This window comes from Trichosurus vulpecula, chromosome 2 (assembly GCF_011100635.1).
Source record: "Trichosurus vulpecula isolate mTriVul1 chromosome 2, mTriVul1.pri, whole genome shotgun sequence".
Classification (NCBI taxonomy): Eukaryota; Metazoa; Chordata; class Mammalia; order Diprotodontia; family Phalangeridae; genus Trichosurus; species Trichosurus vulpecula.
This window is the reverse complement of record NC_050574.1, coordinates 93,299,885-93,316,875: the sequence shown is the minus strand read 5'-3', so window position 1 is coordinate 93,316,875 and position 16,991 is coordinate 93,299,885. Positions and strand designations below refer to the sequence as shown.

General features: G+C 37.8%; 1 protein-coding gene across 1 annotated transcript; it reads right to left on the bottom strand.

The window, feature by feature from the left end:
* Window positions 1-205: 205 nt before the first annotated feature.
* Window positions 206-16,835, bottom strand: NHLRC3 (NHL repeat containing 3). The gene is made up of 7 exons (XM_036746264.1): window positions 16,449-16,835; window positions 13,728-13,880; window positions 12,507-12,654; window positions 8,671-8,871; window positions 5,305-5,396; window positions 3,590-3,702; window positions 206-3,000 (listed from the first exon to the last, which is right to left on the bottom strand). Exons 1-7 carry the CDS (start codon window positions 16,530-16,532, stop codon window positions 2,772-2,774), a joined length of 1,020 nt encoding a protein of 339 aa, XP_036602159.1. The 5' UTR covers window positions 16,533-16,835; the 3' UTR covers window positions 206-2,771.
* Between the last annotated feature and the right edge of the window lie 156 nt (window positions 16,836-16,991).

The following is a 16,991-nucleotide window of genomic DNA, read 5'->3' as shown; positions in this document are numbered from 1 at the left end:
GAACAATAAAATAAAATCACAGAAATCTTTTCATGTTACTAAGTTATCTCTGATCAACTCAAGTAGGCAAAAAAAATGAGTGCCATTTTTAGTGTTGATTATCTAGAGTTTCTACCTGTTTTGCTTACCCTCAAGAAGCCTTAATGTTTATATTTATTCCGTCATTCTCTGAAAACAAAAGGTGAATAATATACCTACCAAAATATTGATTTAAAAAAGTTTTATTAGCAAGTTATCTGTAGAAATCTGGTTTACAATTTCAAATGTGAGAATTACAAATGAGTAGTTAACCAAACCCTCCCCCTTTAACAAAAGTCAAACCAACCCCTCCAAAATCAATCAACAAGCATTTATCCGTATACAGATTTCAAAATGAGATAACTGGCATTTATTATGTCATTTGATCCTCAACAACCCCGTTGAGAGAAATATTAAAGGTATTATTAACACCCCTATTTTACAGATAACGATACTGAGGCTGAGAGAGGGGCTCATATTGATGAAAGCAATAAAAGCAAATGAATACCCACAAATTACTAGATACCAATGACATGGCATTAATATTATTTATTCACATACTAACAAAATCTTTTTGTTTGCATAGATGCACATGTGCTTTAAAACTTCTCAAAGTGCTTTTCTTATCTACATGGTATCATTTGGCCCAAACAACATTCTTCCAAAGTAGGAGGGCAGATATTATTTCATGACAGCCACAATCCTATGACTCATTTGACAGAGAAGGAAAAGATTTAAAGAAGTAACTTGTTCAAAGTCACAAAAGCTGGTTAAAATGATAGTCAGGAATAAATTTAGGTCTCCAGATCCTAGGTCTTGTGCTTATAAAGTTCTAAATTTGACTATGGCACTAAAGAATGATGACTCACAAAAAAATCACCCATATTTACATTCTCAAAAATCATGTGTCTGTATTACAGTAATGGAGTCAATTTATAGGTTATCAACAGTATTCTGGCCACAATAATTTCCAAAGATAATCTAGGAATAATTCACCAAAATTTCTATAGGGTTTTAGGGTTTACAAAACATTTTATTCACAACAACCTTTTGAGGTAGGTAGTAAAAATATCATTATTTTCATTTTCTTTATGAGGAAATTGAGGCTGAGTAAGGATAAATGAATTGCTTATAGCCATACAACTACTGTGAGTCTGTGCCGTTAGTCACATGGTTAGTATGTCACCAGGTTAGTCTGGTAAGTCAGAAATTATACTGTATCGCTTCCTACTTATTGACATTGTTCCTAGGTAATCAAGGAAGCTACAGTAAATTAAACTACTCCAGTAGCATCCAGGATGCCCTTAAGCTGATTGGAAAAACAACCCTTGTATGACTTTATGCCAGATCATTATACAGAGGAAAAAAGTGCCCTGTGCACAAAAATGATTGTGGTGCCAGCGGTGCTGATGACTACCAAAAGTTCAACTATGAAAGTTATAAGATAGTTATAAAGAGAGCTACTGTACAAAGTGCCAAATAACAGAAGTGAGCTTCTAAATCATCCAGTCCCTGGCTTTGTACAAATTATATTCCAAAGGACATACCAAAATAAAGTACAGAGAAAGCAAACAAAATGCTGACCCATAAACACTTAACTTAGGATTACTAGAGTAGCATGGATAATCACAAAATCATTTGTATTTGCCTTTCAAGTACATTATGTGATTTCTGCGGAGAGATTTAATTTGTTAATTATATTTTACTTAGGCCAACATTGAAATGAACTAGAATTCTGAAAAACTAACAGAGGTCTCAGAGGGTGGCTGGCTGGGGTATGTGATGACTTGTGAGGGAAAACACCCTAAGAGTAAACATGTGCTATAACTAATTCGAGGTAGATAATCAATATTGCCCAGTAATGTAGGAAGTATATGATAACAGGAAAAGGTGGTTAACTGAGAAATATGCCAATGTAGTATCAAGTACTGGCATAAACAAGAACTGAGGATTGGTTATAATTAAGCTGGTAGATCACATGAAAGAATGATACAGGAACAGAAACATAGAAAGAGAAAAAAAAAAGACATTGATCTCAGCAACTCAAACGTTTTGGCAAACACCAGCATATTAATTCTTCCAACACCTCCCTGAGGTACACGTATTCTTTTATACCCTCCACATTTACTAAGGGCCTAAGAAGCAAAAGCTCACAACCATGTTTAGTGGTAAAGTGCATAGGTACTACTATATTATTAAATTAAAAAATGAAATGATATAGTTCACAGCCATAGAAAATGAGCTCAATGGCATGCTTCTGATGTCCTAAAATCCATGTCTCCTGCCTAACAATCTCCCTTGCCATTCACTGTATGGATCATATCAGTTTGAGGCTTGCAGCTTGTTTTTGAAAAAGCCTTTAAAACTATCCTTCAACTCTTATATCTATATCATTACTTCCCCACCCCAAAGGCAACCTTCCATGGGAAAGCTATTTAGTTTAACATCAAAATGCTGTACACCATTTTATCCCAATTCTTTGGAATCACATTTTCTCCCTTAAAGTGCCCTTTATTCAGAAGCAAAAAAAGCTAACATGTGATGGTACCAAAAAAAAAAATCTGGATTCAATGATTATTACTAAAAACATAAAGCTTCCTGAAACACTTTTTAAAAAGAATATGCCAGAACACTAAATTCTTACACGAATATTTAGTCATTAATGAGAAAATCACAAAAGCTTTTCATAGAAACATATGTCAATCCCTGGGAAAAGTAAATTTATGAATATCCAAGTGAAGGAAGATAGTTATTTATTTTAAAGGGATGTATTTCTGAACTTGTTGTGCCCCCAGTTCTGCCACATAGATCGCTCCAGTCATCCTATCAACATCCATAAGATGTGGTGACACTTCACTGGCTAGCTGAACTGTGCTTACCACAACACAGTCCCCAATGTTCCCCACAGGGGGTGCAGATAATATAGTGAGCCTGTCGATATTCAACTGTGCAACAATGAGGTATTTCTCATCAGGAGTAAACCTACAAAAGATAAACACAAGAAACACTTCTTAAATGTGTGTGAAATGTTCTATGATGGCCATTTTAACAAGGTTGTGACTTCTTTCAGAACAAAGACTGTTTACACATCGGTAACCCCTACAGCACTCAACTTAGTGCCAAGTACACACCAGACACTCCATGAAGACACGTGGGATAATTTATTATTTAAAGGAAGAGAATAAAAAACTAATTCTTCAATACACAGTCTTAGAAAAAGAGTCCTTTACAAGTGAGTGAAGCTGAAGATGTCTGTCAGTGGACCAAACATCTCAACCCACAGGTCCTGCCCCCAGTGACCTCGAGGGAAGCTGACGAGGCATCTCTTCTCACATACCAGTGTTTGTTTACTGGCTACACATTCAGAAGCCTGATGCTTGTCTTTGCCTTGGGTTTGATAGGCCACGTCATGACCAGTTCTCTGACTGTTCTTTTCTTTCTCATCCTTCATAGTCTTTTTTCTTTGCTTGCAAATTGTAACATTAAACAAATTCTTAATAGTACACAGAGTTCTTCCAGAGAAATGGTGCTCCAAATCTAATAGTTTTAAAAATCTCTCTTGAAATATTACCTGACAGAATAAGGACCATCTTCTTTGAAACAATCACTCCATGATCCCAACCACTCCCCTGTATTTTTATCAAATACTTGGATTCTTTTGTTTCCTCTGTCAGCAACCCATACCTAGGAATCAATTAAATGGTTATTAGTAAAGACTTACACTGAAAACATTTTTTTCCAAACACATGGCTTATTGTATATAAATGAACTACTATATAATAACATAAAGCATCAGATATTTCAGCAAAAAAAGGAAACGAAAGAAAAAAATAGGACATTTTCTATTAAAAGGTCAATTAAGAAAAAAGCCAGTGAGACAAGTAGCTCTGCATTGGACTCACTATTTCACAGATAACTCTATACACTTGACAACTAAATGATTTTGATTATAATTTATGACAATTCGCCAGCTGGTGTGGCTCAGTCTTAAAAAGTACAAGTGGCAGAGACCCAGAAGAAAGCTACTTTAATTTCAGCACTGTGAGAATATACTGTGGTTGATTCATTTGACTTAAGATATAACAAGAAAACCCACATTTATTTATTTATTTTTATTTTGGAGGGGAGAAGGCAGGGCAATTGGGGTTAAGTGACCTGCCCAAGGTCACACAGCTAGTTAAGTGTATCAAGTGTCTGAAGCTGGATTTGAACTCAGGTCCTCTCGACTCCAGGGCTGGTGCTCTACTCACTGCATCACCTAGCTGACTCAAGACATAACTCTTTTGATGTTGTGGGTCTTCTTTGAGTTTAAGTTTCCCTTCATGAGCCTCAGTTTTCTCTTCTATAAAATGTAACTGATTACTACCCCAGGATTTTTCCAAGGATCAAATGAGATGCATGTAAAGCACTTGGCAAACTTAAAAGTGCTGTTAAACCTTACGTGTCTGTAAGCTATTAGGATTTTTGTCAGGGACAGAAACTTTAGGACTTGAAGAAAATGTGTTCTTAATTTAGAATCCTCATGATTAAAGGGCATTGAGAGATTTCAAGCCTGAGCTTTAATGTCCTTTCTTCTGTAGTATGTGAAGGCTTTGTTTTTCATTTCTAAGGAAGATGGGTGATGGTGGTCACCCATCCAGCCCCCAGAAGCTCACTTGACTGGCCAGGCTGAATCTCTTGTCAGGTACTCACTTTAATACTAGATGGGGGAGCTCAGCCATCTGGCCATTCTAACCACCAGAATGGGTCCCAGCCCATCCATGGCTACTTATTCTCTGAAAAAAATTCCTTTTCATTTTCTTCTACAAATAAATCCCCATGGAGGCTACTGGAGGTCAGTAATGCAACACAAGGTTGTGTTTTGGGTTTTTTTTGTTATGTTAGCTTGCTCCCCCATGTCTTCCCAGTTATAAGTCTTTGTTGTTGCCTTTTATGCCACTTTATAATCACACCTTGGAGTTGTTAATATTCTGTGCCTATCTATGCTTACCATGTTTATTTATAGAAGAGAAAACTGAGGCTCACGAAGGGAAACTGATTTGCCCATGGTAGCACAGCTAGCATTAGATAGGACTCACATGACTTCAGAAACAACATCTTTTTCTGTTACAAAAATGAATGACACTTTGAACCGTTGAGAAGTTTTCCTCCTACATTTTAAAGGACTTAAAGTATTGGTAATATGATTTTTAAAAACAATGAAGTACTTTCTTATCTCTTAAGTACTTACATATTCAATGTTTCAAGTAAGTGTGTACTTAGATATAGGGAGAAAAATGTTTTTACCCGACCAGTTGAATCAACTGTTACACTATGTGGAATGTTGAATTGACCTGGACCTGTTCCATTTTCCCCACGAATCCACTCCATCACAAAATCTAGATATAAGGGAACATTAGAGCATGTATAGTCAAATTTATAGAACAATGAAAGAAGTATCCCTTCAAATAATCACAACACAAAGTTATCTCGTGTAAAAGGTTTAAGGTTACATGGTTGAGGCAAAAAAACCATGTCAAAACTTCAAATCTGCAGGAACTATTACACTCTTTTTCCTTTCCTAAATCATCTGCTCTCCCACACCCACCAGAAAGGTGACTTAATTTTCCATCTTCCTTCTTACACTTCCTCTTTCATTAAGTACCAATTATCAGTACAGAAAATAAAAGGCACAACCAAGCCCCTCTCCCTCAAGGAGAGTATACTGGTGGCATAAAAGATAAGTAAATGCATAATTTTTCCTGGAAAATTGAGGTAACCTATTGGGGGAAATGAAGGAAAACTTTACAGATCAAGGAACACCTGAGATGAGGAAGGAGTTCATTCTAAGAAAGGGGTATAACATATAAATGCACAATGATGGGAGTGGTAAGTTTGAGGAACAATCACTAGGCCAGTTTGGCTCAAATGAAGAGTTCATGAAATATAGCTATAAATGTAGGTGACAGCCAGATAACAAAAGGCTTTAATTCCAGACTAATGCCTATAGGAAAGGTCACCAATATCATCATTCTTTTAGCATGCCATGCTCACTTAGAAGTCATCTTAACACTCTTCTCTCCTTCAGCTCTCATATTCGATTTGTGTTCAAGCTCTGTTATGGATTAAATGATTATCTCTTTAAAACATCTCTAAGTCCCCTGTGTTACAATCCTACATTACCAACCCCTGTTGACATTTCTAACTGGATATCCTGTAGGGAACCAACTCAAAAACTTTCCTCCCAAACAATCCTTCTTTCTAATTTCCCTCAATCTGCTAGTCATCACTCAGATGTGCAACCTTAAGAGTTATCCTCAAATGTTGATTCTCCCTCATCTCAACATCTAATCGTCTATCAAGTTTCATAATTCCGTGCCTTACAACATCTCTTGCATCCTTTTCCTTCTCTCCACTCACACTATTTCAGGCCCTCATCACCTCACATTTGGATAGCAATAGCCTAACTGGTGTCTCTGCCTCTATCCCCTCTCTTCTCAAACCAATCATCCATCTAGCTGGCAAAGTGATATTCCTAAACACAAGGCTGACCATGTTATTGCCTCATTCAAAAAGCTCCATGGCTTGCTATCACCTCTAGGATAAAATATAAATTCCTGGGTTTGGCACTTCAAGCTCTTTGCAATCTGACTGTAGTCTACACTTCCTGGCTGCCCAAAAACTGAAAGAATTTCCCTTAATTAGCATGTACATACTACATATTTGCATGTGTGCACCCACACATGCCCGAATACCATTTCTGCCTCTCTCCCTCTTCCCATCCCCAACAGAACTCAAGTTCCTTGAGGGCAGGGATGGTTTCATTTTTGCCATTCTCTACATAAGATGTATTTCTTAGATTCATTTTCTATTCTTACTCCATCAATTTAGTTCACGCTTTCATTACCTCATGGCCTGATCATACAACAGCCTCCTTGCTGGGGTCTGACTGAAATCTCTCCCTATTCCAAATTATCCCTGTACTTAGGCTCTATCTTCCTAAAACACTGCTCTCATGTCACATTTTTTTTTCCACAAAAATTTTCATTGGTTCTGTAAGACACTAAGGATAAAAATCAAATGCCACAGGGGTAGGATGGGGGGAGGGAAAATAAAAAGAACAAATTAAAAAAAAAAAGAAAAAAATCACATGCCATACCTTTCCCTGCCTCAGCACCTTTTTCCAGTGGCTCCCCTCTCCCATAGCCCAGAACGTCTTCATCCTCCCTTCTACCAACCACCTATCCAAACCAAAGCTCAGTTCCAGTCCCACTTTCTTTATGAAGTCTTCCTTATTGAGTCTGCCTACATTTAATCCTTTCCCGTCTTTAATCTCATATATAGTATAATCCCAAAGTCTTAGCACAGCTTTAAGTACTAATACTTTTGCAACACCACGATTACTTAAGTCAGTACCACAGTTAAGCACTTACATAGTTCTGATTGAGTATTAGCTGTACCTTCTCCCCTGCATTATAATTGTTTATTCCTATTAGAATCAAATCAATGACTAATTCTTAAGACTCAAATTAAAGCCTCTTTATCCTTATTTTTTTTTCTTGTGGTCACCCAGTCACTTTTTCAGCTCCTGAACTCACTATCTCCTATACAAACCTCACTTTATTGACTTACTCTTCTGAGGTTAAGGAATGACTCATTAACACAATCATACCATGTGCTGGTCATTTTTCCATACAATATATCCAAATGCCATGTGTATAGCCAAAGACATATATCACATTATAAAAGCCTTCTAAAATAGTGGTTCTCAACTTTTTTTGATCATATGTACTTTTATCAGTAAAGTCTTTTTGACCATACACCCCAATATGTGAATATTTTCTTATTTATGTGTGTGTGTTTATTCTTAACTGTGCTAAAGTAAAGATGAAATATTGTCTCTAAAGTCGATACGGAGACATTTGAATTTACTGAGACAGACATGGTCAGGAATATCAGTGTGGCAGCTGTATATGGGTGTAGTAAGGCAAGAGAAGATGAGGGTCTGAATGAAGATGACAGCTATATGAGTGTACATATTTGAGATATTAAGATGATTGCCTGTGAGAATGAAGGAGAGTAAGGAATAGAAGATGACCCACCAAGCTGTGAACTTGGGTAAATGGAGAGAAATAGAGAAGTTCCAAAAAAGGGTAGTTTTTTGGGTTAAATAAGGCAACAAGATCTGTAGTGTGGATCACAGCCCATCCATCCCTAGTCATCATGTGGAACACACTCTGTCCCACTAACTATAAAAGTGGTAGAAGGACAGGATTCACCAGCCCACTGAGGACACTTTGTCACAGACACAAGGAGATGGGGGAGGAGGGAGTGGTACAGAACACAGGTGAGCCCAGAAGGGTCAATTCTACCTATGCAATTGCTGGTACAGTGGTCCTAGGTAGGTTATGTGTCCTGAGTTTATGCCTGAGCAGAAGGGTAGAGTTTGGGAACTCATATAATCACTGGAGACTAGTGGGTATGGGGGATAAGGGGGAACAATGGAGTACTGGAGACAAATCAACTGGCTAGCACAGCAAGTGTGGTCTGGGATCCATCTTCCCATAAACTGATTGGTCACTTTTTGGATGATACCATGGTTCCCTGTGGTTATGAAACTTAACTTAAGACCACTCCTCTACATGACTCTAGCAACAAAATGAGGTTATATACCTTGGGTCAATTTAAGCAGTCTGTTATTCAGTCCTCCATCTCCATCCACAAGGTAAATTTCTCCAGTGTTTTCCACATATATCTCTGCTGGGTTATCAAACTGGATTGGGTTTATGCCAGTCCCTTTTTTGCCTGGGGTACCCAGAACTTGAATGAGATCACCAAAGGAGTTGTATTTTTTCACTGTATGTCCATAGGATCCTGCATTTAAGATAAATATTTTTCATAAATAAAGCTCTTGGACAAATGGTTAAATAGATTGTGCATTAAATGAAAAAAATCAGAAAAGCCTGGGAAGGGGTAGATAATGCAGTATTGTATTCTGATATGCATTATTATCTAAATCTTTATTACATAAAATCTCAACAGTTTGAGGTTGATTTGGACCTTCTAATTTTTTTAAATGACATTTCTTTTTATGATCAATGTTGCTTATTTTAGAAGAGGGATTTTCTGTTAGTAATGTTACTAGATTACTGGAACCAAGCAAATGTGACCTATTCTGATATCGCATAAGCTTTTATAATTAAAGGATTTAAGTATTGAAGGGTAACTCTGAAAAGACCATTAGTTTCAACTTTTCTATTATAATAGTCAAGTTTTTGTAGGACCTTGGGGGCTATAATTTCCATAATACAAATATACTATTTTTCTTTTGGTACTTATAATTCAACTCTTTTTAAAGCAAGAATAAATGTTCTAAAATGACCAATATCTTAACTTTTCACTTAGTTATTTCCATATAAGATTTTATTGTAAGCAAAAACATGAAACATACTTCTTTTGTAGAATTAGGGGAATTATCATAGAGAAAAACTATGGAAATCAATGTGGAGTTTCAAAACTAACTAAATTTACAATTTGAAGTGTCACAAAAGTAACAAACTGCATAATATGAATTTAAAGTAATCTGAATTAATTTCTAGTTGTTTTCTTAAAAAATAACTAAAAGTGAAGCACACTATGGTAGAATGGAAAGTGCATGGTTCTCAAGACAATCCAAATCCTGCCTTGGACACTAAAAGGGTATGTGGCTTTGGGCAAGTCACTAACCTGTAATATGAGGAGGTTGGACCAGCTGGCCTCTAAAAGTCCGTCCCTTCCACCTCCAGATCCTATTGTTTGGAGTCTTGATTAATTAGTGAGAATAACTCCAGAGGCTGAACCATGAGATGTTTGGAAAGGTGCAAGAAGCATACTTGATTATAAAGAAATGCAAAAGGGAAAAAAATCTCATTTTTAAAAATAAAATAATGCTTATTAGTAGCCAATGTTCTGACTATTGGAATGGATTTTCTTTTTGGTTGAGGCAACTAGGGAAAATTTTAACATATCTGTGGTTAGGAAAAAAAACACAATGGAAAAAGATAAAAGAAAATTTGTCTTTTTTGCATATGTGGGATTTAGTGGAATGTTATAAAACAGAATCACAGGATGGATTTTGTTGAAAGTACAAGTACTTTATCAATGAGAACCTGAAAAAGTGACACATCAAATCTCCCTACAATTAACTCAGAGACAATATAGGTTTTAGAGTGGTCCTAGGATGATGTCATAGCAAAAATGGTCAAAAAAAAATGAGCCATCAGTCAAAGCTTTGTAATCTTTTGGTGCAACAATATTTACTGTATAAGGGATCTATTTTTAAGGTTTTATCAATTCTAAGAGCATTAGGTCTAAAAAAAAAATCCCCAAACATTTAATTAGTGACATTTTCATTAAAGGTCATAGAAACTAGGTATCTCATTAAAGAGACAGGTAGGTGATGAACCTGGAAGTCTGGAAGATAGGAGTCCAAACCCTAGCTTCAGACACTTACTAGCCCCATATATGTCCCTAGGCAAGTCAATTAGCCTCTGCCTCAGTTTCCTTAACTGTAAAATGGGGATAACAGCATCTGCCTCTAAGGGCTGTTGTGACGACTGAATGAGTTAATGCTTGTGAAGTGCTTCTCCCAGCGCCTGGCCCACAGCAGAATCCCAAAATGCTCCTATTACTGCTGCTGTTATTGTTACTGGCATCCAGTCAAGTGGAGAGCAGAATGTGATTCAAATTATGCACTAACAAGTATTACACTACAAGGTTTTTCCTCTACTAGCATAAAATAACATCTAGATTTACAAATCAGGTAAGTTAGGGGAGGATTCCTTTTTAAAAAGGGAACTTCCATTTTTAAAAAGGGGACTCAAGTTTTCCTAAAGCATTTAACATTTCATTTGACAAATAACTCTTTAAAAATGCATTATTAAAACTTGCACATATACACATGTCATAAATCAGGTAAATATCACCACCAAAAATAGGAGAATTTAAAATCTGTTTTGTTTAAAAATGTCAAATAAACTCAATGGAATGTGATATGTACAAACTAAAATCATAACTCATCCTACAAGAAGAGATCTAGAAAAAGGGGTATATTTGACACAATAGTGACCTTCATTTTCACCTTCATTTTATTATAAGTTGAGGAAACTAGTCTATGAGTTAGTGGACCGAAAAACTATGCATCTCTCAAATATGTATCACCTTCGTAAAGTTTTTAAGAAATTCAAGGCCACTGCTATTCTTCAAATCCTGGGTCACAAGTTCAAACCATCTTTTTTCCCTCCATATCTGTGAATCTAAATGTGTTGCTAATAAACTTTGATTTTTCCCATTTGTTGGTATATTTGGCAGAAACAAGTGTATAGAATCACTAACAATGTCATGGGGGTTACAGAAGTTTTTATACCAATTATTATACTACAGATCCTTTTTGGAGTAAACATATCTACTTTATAACAAAAAATTTAATTTTGCTGGTGGTAGTCTTAGTACAAACTGTCTTGAAAAAAATAGCTGAGTTCAATTCTGGAAGAAAGAAAGCCACATTCCATTTGTGTTTCCTGTGCTTTCTTAATAAAGGAGTCAGATTTCTACAGTGTATGTGTATATACATATACCTAGATAGATAGATATGCCTGTATCTATATATTTTCCCCAACACAGAAAACCAAATTACAATTTAAAAATTCATGCAGACATTTAGTAATAAGAATTCTCTTTTAAAACAATAACATTTCAACATTAAATGCAAAAGAATGATATGATAGGGCTTAAAAAAGCTGAAGCAAGTAGGGAATAAAAAACGTAACCAAAACAGGTTATCTTTTGGGTCAGCTAGGTGGCGCAGTGAGTAGAGCACCAGCCCTGGAGTCAGGAGGACCTGAGTTCAAATGTGGCCTCAGACACTTGACATGTACTAGCTGTGTGACCTTGGGCAAGTCACTTAGCCCCAACTGCCCTGCCAAAAACAAACAAAAAACGAAACAGGTTATCTTTTTCCTCTTTGGCTTGTTTTAGAGAATTAGAATTCTTTGTCATTAATAGCAAGTTTGGGAATTAGACTACTAATCAAAATTAATCAAACTGGAGATGTAGTACAATCAAATATGATGCACTAGCTCTTCCTGGAGGTAAATGACAGCGACAAGCCCAAGGTTCAAATACCCTACAAAGAGAAGAACTAGGCCTTCTACCCTAAATAGATCTCCTCCAGGGTGCTAACCAAAATGGAGACAGGTCCAGTCTATTTGGGCTACTCAGTCATCAAAGTCCATGTTATCACTGACTCAGCCTAGTTCAATGATTCTCACTGCTGGGTCACCAGGGAGGATAGGGTGATTGCTTGCTTCAGTGTGGTAAGAATCATCAATGAGCCTACAGAAGTTGCCGTTGCTTACTGCCTGGATTTCTGAGGGGGAGAATTTCTAAGTCTCTTAGAATTGAGAAATTGACCATTGGAGGAAATCAGCTTTCAAAAAAATGAAACACAACATAGACATTACTACACATACCACTTCCTACATCCGTGATCCAGATTGACTGTTCATATTGGGTACTGCTTGCAAAGATACCATGAGGTGTGTCAACAGTGTCATTCCAGGCTCGTAGGAAATATCCATCCTCTGTGAACACTAATACCTTTGGCATGTTATCCCCTCTCTAAAGGTATACAAATATAGCTGCTTAGACAAGATCAGGTTTAAGTCAATACAATCCTTATCGTGGCAGGGTAAAACAAAATGTGAGCTTAACTGGAAAATCAATGGGAAGCTTACTGAAAACACCACCCGCAAACCTAACATAGTCATGAACCAGTAGACTCACACCCAAAATAAAATCTTTGGCACTTTCTGACTGGTTTAATGCTATGTAATTAAATCAATACAACATTTAAACTCAAATAAGATCTTTAAGAAACATTACAAACATATCCTAAGTGTTAATGGTTAAGAACTGTAGTGTGAAGACATGTCTTTGTAGAAAGGACAGTCTTAGAGGAAGACAGACTTGAGTTCCAGTGCTGCCACTGACACATACTGGATGTGTGACCAAGAGAATATCACTTAACATCTCAGTTCTCCAGGCAACCTTTCCAGGTTTACCATATCTTACTCCCTGCCACATACTGTCTGATTCAGGGATACTGGTCTTTTTACTGTTCCAATCAATCAACATTTATTAAGCACCTACTATGTGTCAGACACTGTTCCAATAACAGGACATGCTCTCAGATCAGAGCACTTTCTCTTGCTGCTTCCCAGGCTCCAAATGCTCTTCCTCATCTCCACTTGCTGGCTTTCCTAAAGTCCCAACTAAAATCCCATCTACTATAGGAAATTTCCCAACCCCTCTTAATTGTAGTATCTTCCCCATTAGTTATTTTCTAATTATCCTGTATGTAGTTTATTTGTACATATTTGTTTGCTTATCATCTCCCCCATTTGATTGTGAGCTTCTCAAGGGCAAAGGCTGTCTTCAGCTTCTTGTTATATTCCCAGCTCTTAATATAGTGCCTGATACATAATGGGCACTTAAATGCTTACAGACTGATAAAAAAATTTCCCAAACCTCAGACATTATAAACATGTGATCAGTTTTCAAAGATTAAGAAAGTTTCCTCATCATATGTTCTCCACACTGCTGAGAAAACATTATATAAAAAAAAAACACTGACAGTAAAAAAGGAATCATATTATTCCCTATGGAGGGAAAAAAATCCCATTTTTACTTACCTGTGCTACATACACCAATCCTTTAAGGGAGTCTACTGCAACACAAAATGTTGTGCCAGTGAAGTACTCTGGATGTTTAGGCCAGCCTATATCCAAATGGTAAAGAGGTTTCTCTGTCCTCCAGGAAACAAAAAAAGCAAAGGTTCCTAAGCCCTTAAACAAAAACAACAGAAATAGAATCAATTCCATTCTAAAGTAAAAGAAGACATGTTAAGAATTAGAACTAATGGGAGGAACCACAAGAAAGAAGAAACAAAACACAGCGCTCCACCCACCCAAAAGAGAGCAAATAGTATGCTTCCATCTGCATTTAGACTCCATGGTTCTTTCTCTGGATGTAGAGATGAGTCTTTTGGTACCTGTCTTAGATCCTTGCATTGCTGAGAAGAGCCAAGTCTATCAAAGTTAGTCTTTGAACAAGATGGCTGTTACTGTACAATATTCTCCTGCTTCTGCTCACTTTACTCAGCATCAGTTCACCTACGTCTTTCCAGGTTTTTCTGAAGTCTGCCTACTCATCATTTCTCATAGCACAATAATAGTCCATTACATTCATATCCTACAACTGGTTCAGCCATTCCCCAATTGACAAGTATCCCCTCAATTTGCAATTCTCAGCCACCACAAAAAGAGTTGATATATTTTTGTACACGTGTAGCAACAATCTGCTAGCAGCTGCTGTAGGGATTTAAGACCCACCAACAACCAGCACACAGAAATCTGCCGACACAGGTTCTTTGATCTGCTTTTCTAAGGAGAGCAACTTTAAGGGGTTAACAATCTCAGTTTAATCAAATATACATATATCATTCACTTAGTTTAGGGGGGAAAGATCAACCCCCTGACCTTCAAGGCAAATACAAACAGAAATCACAAACACCAACAGACAGACCTTTTCTGATTCAAATCATAATTCATAATTACCAGAGAAGCACCAACATCATATCTGTCTGGGTTACAAAGCTGGGGGGCAATTACGGCTTGCCCAGAGTCTCAACACTCCTTCCATGAGTGTGCCCCAAAAGTCAAACGCCAAGCTCCCCTCAATTATACTCTGTTCAGAGCCCTGAGGGCTCTGACCTCACCCAGGCTGGGTGTGTGAAAATTCCCAATCCCTAGTATCACATCATATACAATTCAATGACTCTTGATTGTCTTAATGCTGAGAAACACTCCAAATCTGCTCCATTCAAACACTTAAAAGAACAGCAAAAAGTCCCACCTTAATTAGTATTACAACATGTGAGTCTTTTTCCCATTTGTATGATCTCTTTGGGATACAATGCTATAAGTGATATTTCTGGGTCAAAGGGTATGCACAGTTTGATAGTCCTTCAGAAGTAGTTTCAAACTGTTCTCCAGAATGGTTGGATCCGTTCACAACTCCACTAACAATGCACTAGCATCCCAATTTTCCCACATCTTCTCCAACATTTATGATTTTCCTGTTTTGTCACGTTAGCCAATCTGATAGGTGTGATGTGTTACCTCAGAGTTGTTTTGATTTGCATTTCTCTAATCAATAATGATTTCGAGCTTTTTTTATATGACTATTGACAGCTTTAATTTCATTTGAAACTGCCTGTTCATATCCTTTGACCATTTATCAATTGGGGAATGACTTGCGTTCTTATAAATTTGATTCAGTTCTCTATATATTTTAGAAATGAGGCCTTTATCAGAGACACTGCCTGTAAAGATTGTTTCCCAGCTTACTTACCATTTTAAGGAAGACTCCATTGATTCCTATGCTCTCTAGCGTTTTTAATAGAAATGGGGTTTGTATTTTGTCAAAAGCTTTTTCCATATCTATCGAGATGCTGATATGATTTCTGTTAGTTTTGGTGTTGATATGGTCAATTATGCTGATAGTTTTCCTAATACTGAAACGACCCTGCATTCCCAGGTAACTTTAAATAGATTTTAGAGGCTCTGTAAATTTGGATTGGGGGAAAAAGAGTTCTACTTTTACTTTCAAAATTTACCATTTCTTTGGATTATTAGTGTAGGCAATAAACCACAGTCGCATTAGCAGTCATTTTGGCTGTTGTTTGTTGTTCAGTCATGTCCAATAATTTGTGACCCCATTTGCGGTTTTATTGGCAAAGCCACCGGAGCGATTTGCCATTTCCTTCTCTTAACTCATTTTATAGATGTGGGAACTGAGACAAACCGGGTTAAGTGACTTGCCCAGGGTATTAAGAATCTAAGGCTAAATCTGAAATCTGGAAGATGTCTTTCTGACTCCAGGCCCGGCATTTTACCCACTGCACCACCTAGAAATCAGTGATTTTCTCATCCTATCAGTTACTGCACCTAAGAAGAAACAGTTTATCCTCACCACCGCTTTGAAATCGCTGTATCACACATTATTCTCTAATATTTTGATAACTGTATTTGAAATTGTGTATTTTGTCCTATGCATTTAAAAATCTTATTGTGGGACTTCCAGAGAGATCCACGGCACAGGTAAGTTTACAAACCCCTGAGTTAAAGAACAAAAATCTAGAATCTGGGAAGCAGTACAACTATGTTTACTTGACCTCAGGGGCACAAAGGGCCTTTATTGCCTGCAGGTGTATAACGGAGCTTATTTTATTTGGGTGGGGGGTGCTGCGGTGTGCAGAGGAGCCTGATCCCTGCAGGTTCCTATTAGGTGCCAGTCACTCACCCATTCACATACGTCTCTAAAGGTGAATCCTCCCTCCCCACCAGACTCACCGGCGACCTGCAGAAGCGGGAATGGAAAACCAAAAGAGCCAGGAAAAAGGTGGCGGTCCCCACGCAAACCCAGAATCGGGCCATGAGCGCAGCTCGGCGGGGGCAGGAACAGGAACGCGGTTAAGCTGAAGGGTGGTCGCAGCGGAGGACGACTAGGTGGGAGGCAGCCCCAAGGGACTTCGGCTGTCAGTGAGGGCGGTAGCTCCTCGCACTTCCGTGACAGGGTTTGCGGAAGGGAAGGAAGAGAAGGAAATCTTTGAGCAAAAGGATGGGCTGCAACGGAGGAAGAGAACGCTACACCTCCCGCCGCTCTCTTAAACCGCTCCGGCGAACTGAGTTCCAGACCAGCAAGTCATGTGACCCGGCAGGTGGTGGGATCAGGTGACTATCCGGCTCTGTCCCTCCGGGCCGTTCGGAGCCCGGGCTTCCCCGGGTCCTAGCTGGGGGTGCCTTGGTTCCTGCCCTCACTGCGCTCTTTTCCTATACTCTTCAGCTTGGAGTGGAAAATCAAGCAGATCACTAGAAAATCTGGACTATAAAGTA

Bases quoted from the DNA above. Each gene is read 5' to 3' on its own strand.
- NHLRC3 (XM_036746264.1), bottom strand. From the start codon at position 16,532: ATGGCCCGATTCTGGGTTTGCGTGGGGACCGCCACCTTTTTCCTGGCT. The intron at 8,872-12,506 runs GTATGTGTAGTA...TCTTAAATGCAG, and splicing joins GATCACGGATGTAGGAAGTG to GATCCTATGGACATACAGTG. The intron at 3,703-5,304 runs GTAAAAACATTT...ATTGATTCCTAG, and splicing joins CAGTTGATTCAACTGGTCGG to GTATGGGTTGCTGACAGAGG.